Source organism: Colias philodice, chromosome 23 (assembly GCF_061535455.1).
Source record: "Colias philodice isolate Cphi_HAF_F1 chromosome 23, ilColPhil1 Martin Lab GWU primary, whole genome shotgun sequence".
In the NCBI taxonomy this organism is placed as follows: Eukaryota; Metazoa; Arthropoda; class Insecta; order Lepidoptera; family Pieridae; genus Colias; species Colias philodice.
This window is the reverse complement of record NC_143108.1, coordinates 7139032-7151830: the sequence shown is the minus strand read 5'-3', so window position 1 is coordinate 7151830 and position 12799 is coordinate 7139032. Positions and strand designations below refer to the sequence as shown.

General features: G+C 34.0%; 1 protein-coding gene across 1 annotated transcript in view; it reads right to left on the bottom strand.

Moving 5' to 3' along the window:
* Nucleotides 1-679: 679 nt before the first annotated feature.
* The window catches only part of LOC149478133 (Y+L amino acid transporter 2), a 34164-nt gene continuing 22044 nt past the window's right edge, over nt 680-12799 (bottom strand). The window contains exons 4-13 of the mRNA XM_089709890.1: nt 11991-12093; nt 10916-11041; nt 9239-9332; nt 8226-8367; nt 6898-7028; nt 5793-5961; nt 4421-4514; nt 2703-2861; nt 1783-1838; nt 680-1704 (exon numbers count right to left, since the gene is read on the bottom strand). Coding sequence (XP_089566016.1) covers nt 1702-1704; nt 1783-1838; nt 2703-2861; nt 4421-4514; nt 5793-5961; nt 6898-7028; nt 8226-8367; nt 9239-9332; nt 10916-11041; nt 11991-12093 — 1077 coding nt within the window. The 3' untranslated portion in view covers nt 680-1701. The remainder of the gene's footprint in view (nt 1705-1782; nt 1839-2702; nt 2862-4420; nt 4515-5792; nt 5962-6897; nt 7029-8225; nt 8368-9238; nt 9333-10915; nt 11042-11990; nt 12094-12799) is intronic.

The window sequence follows — 12799 nt, the reverse complement described above, 5'->3', positions numbered from 1 at the left end:
GTTTTATGTACAAAATATACAAATAACAACATAAACAGTTTAATACAAACTGTTCATGTTTTCTTTGTTAAAAAAATATTATAAAATAGCATTCGAATAAAATTAATAAACGTAAAAATAAGATCTCATTGAGAATATTTGGGAATGTTAAAATAAACACAGCCATATTTGTAAATTATAAAAATTATAAAAAATCACTGAAAATCATCATCATAAATCATAATCACTAAAAATCCTAATGTTATTACCAAAAATTGTTTCTTGGTATATTTATGAATATATAAAAGCTACTGCTTATTCAAGTATTGTCCTTTAGAAATAGTTTACGGAATCGACGTACATACACAAAATACACTTCTAAATCACACAAAAAAGCTTATAAACTAAAAATGATTTAAAAAAATATTATGTCCATAATTTGATTATGCTTAAAGTAAAAATGGTCACGCCCTATAATTATTTTTAAAGGAAATATTTTTCATTTTTAAAGTGAAACTTTTATTACATCGTCTCAAACTGTTTGGTCTGTGTAGCGCATGTCGCGTGTATCGCGGCTGCCGAGTAGGTATACCTACTCGGCAGCCGACCGTCACGCGACATGCGCTACACAAAGCAGTGTTCGGAACCGTTCGAACAGTTTCACTTTTACCGTGGTTTCATAAAACCACATAACATTTTTATTTTGGGCGATAAATGAGGGAAGTACAGTGAATGGGCGCTTTAAAATTATTTTTGCTACTAACAGTACGCCATAAACCTGCAAAGCACTATAACAACAACTTGAAATTTTTTTTAATATGTTTTAATGCATTCTCTTTCGGTGGTATTTGTTTTAATTGGACACAATTTCATATTTTTCTATAAATATCCGTATTTTTGGAAAATTAAAAAGTACACATTGTATCATTCATAACATTTAACACTTTAAATCTATACAAGACACACACCATTCATTTGTATTCATAGAAAAACTAAATCCACATAACTTTTTACTTTTTTAGCTTGTATTCCTATTGATTTATATTTTATACTGATTGATGATACTGGCAAGACATTTTGTTTATTTTTTGAAGAGTCTGAGCTTAATCCGTGGGAAAAATTAAACCCATATTCTAGCAAATTATAAAAATATTTCTTTTTGCATATTTACTGTAGCATAGATGGAGATTTGTAGGTGGTACATTCGACATTAAATTTTTAAATATAAATGCAGTAAATGATTATTTCATAATAAGGGTTAATAATTAGATTTCCAGTAAAAATTGAATGACTTTATTCGACTACGATGTTCTTTTGTTCCCTTATTTGAGCGATTTTTGTATAAAACAGTTTCATTTATTCATGTGCATGATTTATTTACATTTTGAAAATATTTCTAGCACGCGTCAAAATATATTATAATATTTTACAAAAAATGCTCAGGGATTTAAAAATATAAATGCACATATTTAAATAATGCCAGTACCACACTAATTAAATCATTATTTTTGCTAGCAACAAGGTATTTAAAAGAACCGCCATTTTACATTATATTTTTAACTAGTAACTCAGATGTATTTAATGTAGAACCGCCCTTACAAAGCTCAACTAGTGATGTACACAGATCTATCGATAAGTCTTGTTTAAATATATTTTGTTCAGAACACGTTAATATTGAGATGTGTGCACTGTGCAATGTCCGGATATGTCAGCTTTGGTCGTTTACTGAAAAATAAAATAATAATTAATTATTATAAAAGAAAAATATTTATTTTATTTTATTTAATTTTAATTATACGTTACCTTCATCTTTGGTCGTACTGAGAGAGTCAATTTTTGCATTAAGCAAGTGGCGGCCTCTGTAACAAAAATAAAAAAATGAATAATATTATACTAAAAGCAACATTCCAACGCGAGTAGAGTATCTATACGATGTAGAAAAATCGAAACCGTACATTGAATATTTTTTTAAAAGAATACTTGAGTACTAAAATATAGTTTTTAGAATATTTTGTCTGTTTGTCTGTATGTATGCTAAACTCAATAAGTACTGCATGGATTTACTTCAACTTAAATATAGGCTATAATAATATCATCACGCAAAGACCAATAGGAGCGGAACTATGCGGGCACAGCCAGTAAATTTCTATATAAATAATATACATATATAAAATTCTCTCTGTCACAATGCTAATGACCATACTCCTCCGAAACGGCTGGAGTGATTTTCATGAAATTTTGTATACCTATTAAGTAAATCTGAGAATCGGCTAACATCATTTCATTTTGTTTGCCGGGACAGCCAGTAAATAAATCTAAATCTTAATATACATATATAAATCTCGTTTCACAATGTTTGTCCTCAATGGACTCCTAAACCACTTAACCGATTATAATAAAATTCGCACACCATGTGCAGTTCGATCCAACTTGAGAGATAGGATAGTTTTTATGAAAAAAATTGGTTGTCTGTAAAGTCGGTTTACTGACGATAGTTGAACGTGACAACGTCTGATTGTGCTTCTTTGTCGCTCGTTCCGCGCTCTCACTTGCACTTCAAGCCTTACATGGAACGCCTCAGAGCGAGGTAACGCCGCATGAGTCATGTTTTTTCGTGCGTGCAGCCGGCTCTATCGAATTATAAGACGTTGTCACGTCAAAAACGTAAACATGTAGGTACCACGAGCGAAGCCGGGACGGACCGCTAGTAAATAAATACATACCAGTGAGATACCCCAGTCCACTGAGCCTCGTGCGCGGCTCCAACAGCAGCAAGTACACGGGTACCGCGGTGAGTATCATCAGACAACCGACGCCGGTCTCGGCGGGAGACGCGACCGCGGGCACCGCTACCACCAGTATTGTGCATATTATGTATAATACTGGAATGTTTCAAGAGAATGGGTTATTTTTGTGTTGTGCACATTGAGGTATTGAAGTTTTACTTCTTTTGGCGCGATGGAGAAAAATGATGAGAGTGAATTTTTACGATGCGCGCGCACACCGACACCTAAATTTAACAGCATGAAGTTAGTTATAGGTGGTATGAAAATTGATAACTATGTTCAAGTTGTATATTCTAGTATTTTTTAAAGAAGTATAACTTCTAACGCGTGTACACACACTCTTTTTTATTATATAGAAGACACCACGAACAAAATCTATGTGACAAGCGTGGCGGCGCCGGCTAGTGAGTCATGCAATTTGCAAATATTCTGCCTATTATTACTTATAAATTAAAACCAATCAATGTAACAAATAAATATTGTTTATCTTATTAAAAAAATATGAATAAACTTATCAATTAAAACCAATCAATGTAACAAAAAAATGGTTTGAGACGACTGACTCTAACTCGTGTTAGAAAAAGTGTAGTAGCGATGGCCTCTCTAGTACGTAGTACATAGTAACTCAATGGTTGTGCACTGGAAATTTATAACATGGCAATATGGATACTTATAACCTTCTTATAACGTATAGGATGTTTGAAAAAGGAAAAAGGTAACTACGTGTTTTTTTGTGGCATATTGAAAAGAATGTAGTTGATTTTTTATTATGCATGACACTTTTTTGGAAAGTATAACGTTTTCTACGTTATAGTGAATTGCATGAAAAATTATATTTGATTTGGTGAAAAGAACATAAAAATCATAGTCTCTGAAAGGGAAAATGATATACTGTGTAGCATAAAATTATGTATTAATCTTGTATTAATGTCATTACATTACTATAATTCTCCACATTATTATTCCTAAATGAAATGTAATTTAGGCATAAAAAGGTGGAGAATTAGGTATATGGAAGTTATATACTTCAAAAATAATGCATTTTAATTTTGAAAAGAACCAAAATAACCACGCATTGAAAGCATGAAACTAAAACGTGGAAACTGTAATAAAACGTGACAAATTATGTACAACTGCTATTTTGAAGTAAGAACGTGAAAAAATTCTGAATAGACAACATGAGGAATGAAATGAACACGTTTTTTAAAACTACTGCAGTTAAAAAAACCGTTTAGTTTTTAACATGAGAAGTGATAAACATTTTAAAGAATAGAATAAATTCGATCACGAGGCGGGATTCGAACCCGCGCCTTCTGTCTATTCTTTTAAAATATAAATATTTATAAAGCACTAGCTTTCCGCCCGCGGCTTCGCCCTCGTTTTCAAAGAAAAACCTGTTCCTGTAGGATTTCCGGGATAAAACCTATCCTATGTCCTTTCTCGGGTATCAAAATATCTCTATACCAAATTTCATGCAAATTGGTTCAGTAGTTAAGGCGTGATTGAGTAACAGACAGACAGACAGAGTTACTTTCGCATTTATAATATTAAGTATGGATTTGAATACCATAAAAACTAAAATATCAAATTCATGAACATTATGTTTATCATTACATCCAAAGATAATAAAGATATTTGTATAGAAGAATATTTACTTGGGAAGAACAAATTCACTTTGATGGGTCGCTCCAAGTTGGGTTGTGTGTAGCGTAGCACTGGTAGACATAACACAGCCGCTCCGATACTTAGCTGAAAATATAATAAATTTGAATAAGCAAACAAAATGGAGAAAATCCTTATAATCTTATCTTAATATATTATATAAATCTCGAGTCACAATGTTTGTCCTAAATGGACTCCTAAACCGCTTAACCGATTATAATAAAATTCGCACACCATGTGCAGTTCGATCCAACTTGAGAGATAGGATAGTTTAAACATGAAGGTACCACGGGCGAAGCCGGGGCGGACCACTAGTAATTAATAGAATGCGAAGTGTGTGTATGTCTTTTACGTCGTAACGGAGGGAATTTAATGGCATGATTTTTATAGCTAGAGATATTTTAGAAGCTAGAGTTACAGGATACTTTTTACAGCGGTGAAACATCTCATTGTCATTGGCTAGAACATTCGGTTAATCTTTTTTTTTTTTCATATGAAACCTTCTTTTTGAACACTATACACACATTTTAAAATGGCGTAGAATACACATAACCTGTTTTACTATATTTTTGTTTTCTCTGACCAGTGCCGTCTTTAGGATCAACGAGGCTATGGGCCAAGGTACTGGCTGGGGCCTATGTAAGGGATGGAAAATCCTTAAATTTTAACTTTATCATTTTTCAGTTTACAATAACGCAATAGGCTAAATCGTAACCCCGTCTCTTAACACCCCACATATGAGAGTTAAATCTTGTTTCTATTTTACCAAGTGTGTGATTTGATATTTTTCTTATTATGTTATAAAATTTGTTGTTGTATATCGAAAATTTTCAGAATTATGGGGCCCCTGCCTACCTCGGGGCCTCGGGCCAGGGCCCTGCGGGCCCTGCCTTAAAGACGGCACTGTTTCTGACTAATCACTCCACCATTTTTTGGCATTTATTGCTTATTTTCTCAAGTTTTACCCACTGCCAGTGTACAATAAACTATTTTCTTATCTTTTACCCCGTGTTAGTGGAAAATACCTGTTTTTTGTAACTTTTTGCCATTTACACCGCATCAATGTAGAATGACCTATATTATTTTTGACTGACCGGTTGGCTTGGTTGGTAGTGGCCCTGTTTTCCAAGCCAGAGGTTGTGGGTTCGATTGCCACCCGGGGAAATATTTGTGTGATGAACATAGATGTTTGCTCTGTGTCTGGGTGTTAATTATCTATATAAGTATTTATTTAAATTTTATATATGTATGTTTATCAGGTTTCCATAACACAAGCGAAAAGCTTAGTATGGTATCAGATCGTGCCGTGCGTGAAAATTGTCCTGAAATATTTGTTTATTATTTATTCCCCCACCAGCCACTCACCCAAGTCGCGAAGCCCACGTAGTTGATCAGCGCCTGTATATCGGACACGGTGAGGTAGAGCAGCGACAGCAGCGCCACGGCGAGCACGGCGGGCGCGGGCGTGGCGCGGGACGACACCATCGTGAGCATGCCCGGCATTTGGCCTTGCGCGGCACCCGCGTAGAATAACCTAACAATTATAATGTAGCTAAAGAAAGGGTTATGTTCTCTACAAAAAATAAGTAAATATGAAATATAAATATTATAGGACATTATTACACAAATCGACCTAGTCCCACAGTAAGCTCAATTAAGACTTGTGTTGTGGGTACTAGGCGACGATAAATATAATATTTAATAAATACATATAAAGATAATAACACCCAGACCCAAGAACAAATAATTGAGTTCATCACACAAATATTTGCCCTGACCGGGTATCGAATCCGGGACCGTCGGCTTAGTAGGCAGTTACTTTACCACTGCGCCAACTGCGTCGTCAACAATAACAAGCCCGCGTAGAATAATCTGACAGAATGAACAACTGGCTAAAGACAGGGTTATTTTCTCTACAATAACAAGCCGGTGTAGAATAATCTGGCAATTAACATGAAGAAGTAGCTAAAGAAATTGTTATTTATCTTTTTTTTTTATTGGAAATAGGGAAGCACACAATCTCGCCTGATGTTAAGCTGAGATGTGGTCTAAGATGGAAAGTGCTTCCCTAGAAGGAACCTGTTCACTCTACGCTTGAAATAATAATAACTAATAAATAATAATAATAACAGCTTAATAAAATTAAGCTGAAATACAAAAATATAGTCTATTTGCCAAGTGCTAGTAGATTGCTGTTTGTAAAAGATAATTAACCTATTTTTGTAATATTAACTGTTGTGAATATAACATTAGCTGTTTGCCAGACAACTAATTTATATTAAACTTAAATACGTAACACTGTTGAAGAATTAATACAAAGACAGAAAAGGTTTATATTCAGCATTTTAAGAAAATAGATTGATGATGACGATGAAATTGAAGATAATTGTCATTATGGTTGATGATGATGAAGATTACATAAATAATAATAATAACGACTAAGACTATGTTAATAAGCTTAATAACTCACCTGGAAGACGTAAGCAGCACTCCGTTAACAGCGCCAAAAGTGGACGCAGCCACAAACATTGGTATCGCGAGTGCAAACCAACCGAACAGTCGTTCAGCGAATGTCACTGCTACTGCCGCTGAGTTTAATACCTGTATAATTATTTATTTATTATTTATTTATTTAGTATACTTAATTAAAATATTATGTACAATATTATACAGGAACTTCATTATAACTAGCTCCTCGAAATTCCTGATTAACAATCCCTTAAATCTATAAAAATTAAAGTCTAATGTTTTATCCTTATTGTATGTATGTACCTAAATATTTTTTTATGCATTAATGAATATTATTACAATTAATTCATATCGTATAGTTTTTGGGATTATTATTTATGTCTATTTTCATTTTCGAAAAAACTAAAAAGTACCTATAATATCGATTATCGATATGATAAAAATGTCATAATATCCCATCACTAGACTTTTTACTAAAATGAAAAATATATAATTTTTAAACTGCATGTTAAAATCTAATTTGCACTGGTAATTTTAAACATTAATTTTAAGTTGTGGTTGCTAGAAAACCGCAGAAAGGAGTTAACATTTTATTAGTTTCTTGCAAATGGCCTTAGAATTTCCGAAAAAGCTACGTTTTTCCCTTATAATAATTAATTTGAGTACTAATCAAGGTTATAAAGGTAAGGTAGGGTAAGGTAACTACTAAATACATAGCATTAATGATATTTTGCTACTTAAGTTCTATTAGGTGAAGAAAGGAAATAAAAACGAGGATTTTGGAATCTTGGAATCTCGAAAGAAGTTTCACTTCTAACACGTGTGCTCGGCACACACGCTCTTTTTTTAACTATATTAATTTTTTTTGCGACAAATTATGTAAATGAAAATAGTTAATTAATTATTATACAGGGTTACTTGTAAAACACCAGCAACCTCGCAGAACAAGATAGCTAACATCATAAGTAACAACATTTGTTCTACGACTTTTGATAATTTGTTAGATTTTATTTTCATACAAAAATAAATATTTAATTTTCCGTTTGAATATTATAAACTCTACGCGCATCCCAAACATTACGTAAACAAGAAGCGAACGAGAGGGGGAAGGAGGCGTCGCGTCGTCCTTTCGATAATGAATAGCACATAGACTTACAAATGTTAGGAGAGTACAATAAAAGCTTAAAAAAATCATTAAAAAATAATGTATTGCGTTATGCCAAAAGTCGTAGAACAAATGTTGTTACTTATGATGTTAGCTATCTTGTCCTGAGAGGTTGCTGGTGTTTTACAAGTAACCCTCTATATAAAAAATAAATTATTACTTACCTCAGTCGGCGACAGTGTAGTATAAAACGCTACATTAGTGAAAGTATACACTATTGTGACTAATGTACAAGAAATAGCGATGGCGCGGGGTAAATTCCTTACTGGGTCCTTTAGTTCTTCGATTATGAAGTTTAGGTAGTTCCTGGAAATATAATTTTAACAGGTTTAAATCGCGTTTAAGTTTTAACTTTTTATTAAAAACTGTTTTACTAAGTAATTATTGGGTAGAATGGAATAGGTAATAACAAAAATAAAGTTATTATAGTAAGTGCAAATATGTATTTTTTTCAGTTATATGTATATATTGTATACCTACAGAGAAAAATTAATCTTTCATATTTTGTTTATCAGTCAAAAACTACTGATCATAAAAGCACTATAAAAAAGACGTGTGGCACTCGGGGACTGCCGCGGTAAAGCTATTGCATGCTATGCCTTCAACACAGTATTACAATATTCTTCAAGCCACACCTCCGTGCCCGTCGGAGTGGGGAGCGTGAGGTTTTTTCGTTACAGAATTTCTCGATTCGGTCCCCGCGCTCAAGGCCCGCGATAGAAGCTATGCAATAGCCTAAAAATTGTTATTTTATTTGACCTAAAACCACCCGAATAAGCCTACATAATATACAGGGTGGACATTTTCTATGGGCCCTGGAGAGAAAGTAGGTACGTAAAATCTTGAAGATAACAAAATTGGCTAAAAGAAAACATTCCTATATTTTTAAAAAGAAAAAGAACTGCTTTTAAATATTTCAAAGCATCTCAGTTATACATATAATATTATAAATGCGAAAGTTTGTGAGGATGGATGGATGTTTGTTACTCTTTTACGTAAATACTACTGAACCGATTGCAATGAAATTTGGTATATAGGTAGCTGAAGACCCAGACCTAGACATAGGCTTTTTATCCCAGAAATCTCACTGCAACGGGAACTTTACGGGGTTTTTTTTAAAAAACGCGGGCGAATCCGCGGGCGGAAATATAGTACCTAGGTATTATATAAAACTTACCATCCGTTATACGCGAAAAGACCGGAGTAGAAAGACAAAGCGATGGACGTCACATCGTCTGTAGTTCCTTCGAACGAGAAGTTTTCCGTGTGTCCTGGAAGCGAGGTTTTAAGTCATTTTGAGCTTTTTTATAAGTCACAGAATACATAATAGTAGTAGGTTAGATATTGTGCTGTTCACGGGTGTATTTCATCAGAAAAACGCGAATTTTTTTTTACGCTAGTCACAAATGTGCCAACCATAAAGCGTAATTAACACACACATTTGCAGTCTATATAGTGTGACTGTCAAAACGATCATTTTGTATGGAGTGTCCAGGGTGTGAGTAAGTAAGTATATTTGACACTTTTTTATACAAAAGAAAAGGTAAGAAAATTGGGTACAATATTGATTTCATATTTTTTATATAATGTATAATAGTAGTGGAGAAAAACAAGAATGAATTACATTTTATCTGTTTTGAAATCAATCTTTCTTGCCGGCTTTTCTCTGAAGGAAAGCCTAAGCTCTAAGCCTCATAATAAACATTTTGTTTAGAAACAAAATTGAATCAGCAAGTCGAGGAGTTACACCCCAAATCACCCTATGATTGAAATTTGAGATTGGACGTTTTTGTATCTAGGTATACTTAATATTATAAAGCTGAAGAGTTTGTTTGTTTGAACGCGCTAATCTCCTGAACTACTAGTCCGATTTAAAAAATTCTTTCGGTGTTAGATAGCCCATTGATCGAGGAAGGCTATAGGGCATAGGCTATAGGCTAGGCTAGGACTAACATGAGCGGAGCAATGCGAGTAAAACCGCGGGGCACAGCTAGTTAAAGATAAACTTAACGTGCCACTGCAGGAATCGCGATGATCATAGATATTATTAATATAGCATGGATAAACAGAAAAATATTGCTAAGAAAATATCATCGCGATATGTGAAAACACACTAATAAACAAGATGACCTAAAGTCTACTAAAAATAAATTTTCTTCATAAATTTGACTTTGAATAGCACACAGCTATCGAAACTAACATTGTATGCATTTAGCAAATTAAATAATGTAACAAGAGCGGATAAAAGCAATCATCTAATAAGATCTCCGTCGCCGACGCCTTCCGACCCTTGCGGTGTCTTTGTATTCTATACGTATTATGAAGAACTGCTTGGGGTATGTTTTTAGTGCAGTTAAATAATGAGAAAGATTGTTTGAAGTGAATCTTCTTTAGGCGCGTAGAGAGTAAAATTTCAAGGTCGCGTCATAGCAATACCGTCATGTCATGGAGTAAGGCGACGATTTTGGTATCATTGAATCTTGCGATCAACGATCCCCACGCAATAAGCTGAAGAGTTTAATTACACAAATACAGGGTTATAATTCGAATATAAATTTATAATTATAATAAAATAATAATTATTTGTCCGAATGAACAAAAAAAAAACAAAATTCGAAGTGCCGCAAGTAAAACATAAAAAAAAACCTTAGACCTCATGTATGTGGGTTACTTTTCCTCTATGGAGGAAATTTATGCCAACAATTGTAAATTTTGTACTCGAGAATGATCTGTAGATACAAAGATACCCAGCTGTTCAGACAACGCGTGAACCAAATAATTTAAACAAAATGCGAATTCCTGTAAATTAAAAAAATTACTTATAATAGAATAAAAAATTCAATTACGTACTTACCCAAACAAAGTTGATATATCCCAGCGGCGATAATGATGAACAAAGCCAGGAGCTTAGCGTAAGTGAACCAGTCTTGTACGCGGGTCGCCGCTCGTACTGACCAGCAGTTGACGAACGTTAGGAGTACTGCAATCGTTTTGGGGGTTAGGACATACAGATTGATAAAAATATCAAGGTGACAAAATTGCTACGGTATATTATTATGCATGTCTTAGAAAGCCCATTTATCGAGGAAGGCCATAGGCTACCTAAATATCATCACGCTAAGACCAGCAGGGGCGGACTAGTGCGAGTAAAACCTGTGGATACAGCTAGTAATTTATATGCATAAATAAAGGGTATTTTCGTACCTATTAAAGACAGAATTTTTAGTCTAGGCATTAAATATTTCTTAGAATGCTCTAATTAGTAATTACTGAGCAAGTCAAATTCTTAAGCATTCAAGAAACTGAAAGGCTACCGACTTCAAAGGTATGCAAATCTTGTAGTAGGGAAGAAAGACAATTACATCTATTTTTAGTGTTAATAGAAAGAAGAAGAAAGAAAGAAAATACATTTAATCACAAATACTTAATTACAATTTTTCATACAAAAATGTTTTTACGTACGGTGTTAAAAAAATCTTGGAAAATGTTGGAAAGGAATTTGAGGACTGTCAAGCGGTGGCCAGATAATATCATCATCACAATGGTCTTGCAACTCTTATATAAGAGAAATATCCAAGGGATGCTCTATCTCTGCGTCACCGCTTAACGATCTTTCTGGGGACACCATGTATAATGTATATGCCGCAGACCGCAGTCATCTGGTTGAATTTGTTATTTGATTGAATTACAAATTGCAAATGACCCACAAAATTTGGGGTCATTTGTAACAGGATGGCGGTTCTACAGGGGTCTTAGTACGCAATGACAAAAAGAAAAATGATGGTCAGAACACTGATACCGGATACCTTAAGATACTGTGATATAAAATATTACAGTATCTTAAGATAAAATATTATAGTATCTTCACCGTGTGTGACGCACTTAATTGTCTTTTTTCCATACTAACAATAAATAGCTAAATAACTTACATATACAGCATGCAGCGAGCAGCCGCGTGGCCTCTTGTGGCGGGTCGCATTCCGGGAATATCGGCTTCAATACGTAGACACTGAATGTCAGCGCTACTATTGCCTGGGAAATTATTAAATTAATAAAGGATTTTTTATTTGAACGCTTATGCTCAGGAACTATGTTACGACTAACGTAGTACGTGCTACGACTCCGCTTTCAAAACATTTTTCACTGTTGGATTTGTACGTAATCCCTGAGTGGCTATATCTATGGCTATAATATATTATGGACCACTGGTAAGACGGGGCGGAAAGCTAGATCTTATTGTTTACTTGCTTTCTGGCCGCCTTATTGTCTCAGGAAATATTGACGACTCAAAAGTTAAGAGCAAAACATCAAAGCTTAAATTCCCTCTTACTTGGAATTAACGATAAACGATTATCGATAACCAATTTTTTTAATGGACTGTTATCGTAACGATAATTACGTTTTTCCTTTGAAGGACAAATGGAAACTAAGCCTTGGCCTTTAGAAGGTTTCTGCCCTACAATGGGACTGATTAGATGCCTATTTCTGTAAGTTCAGAAGGTATCAATTGATTTGGATATCGATTTATTAATGGATTATGAGTTTGAAAATAAATCACCCTTTAGACATCCATACTATACTATGTATAATATTATAAATGCGAAAGTAACTCTGTCTGTCTGTCTGTTACTCAATCACGCCTAAACTACTGAACCAATTTGCATGAAATTTGGTATGGAGATATTTTGATACCCGAGAAAGGACATAGGCTACTTTTTACCCCGGGACATAGGCTAGT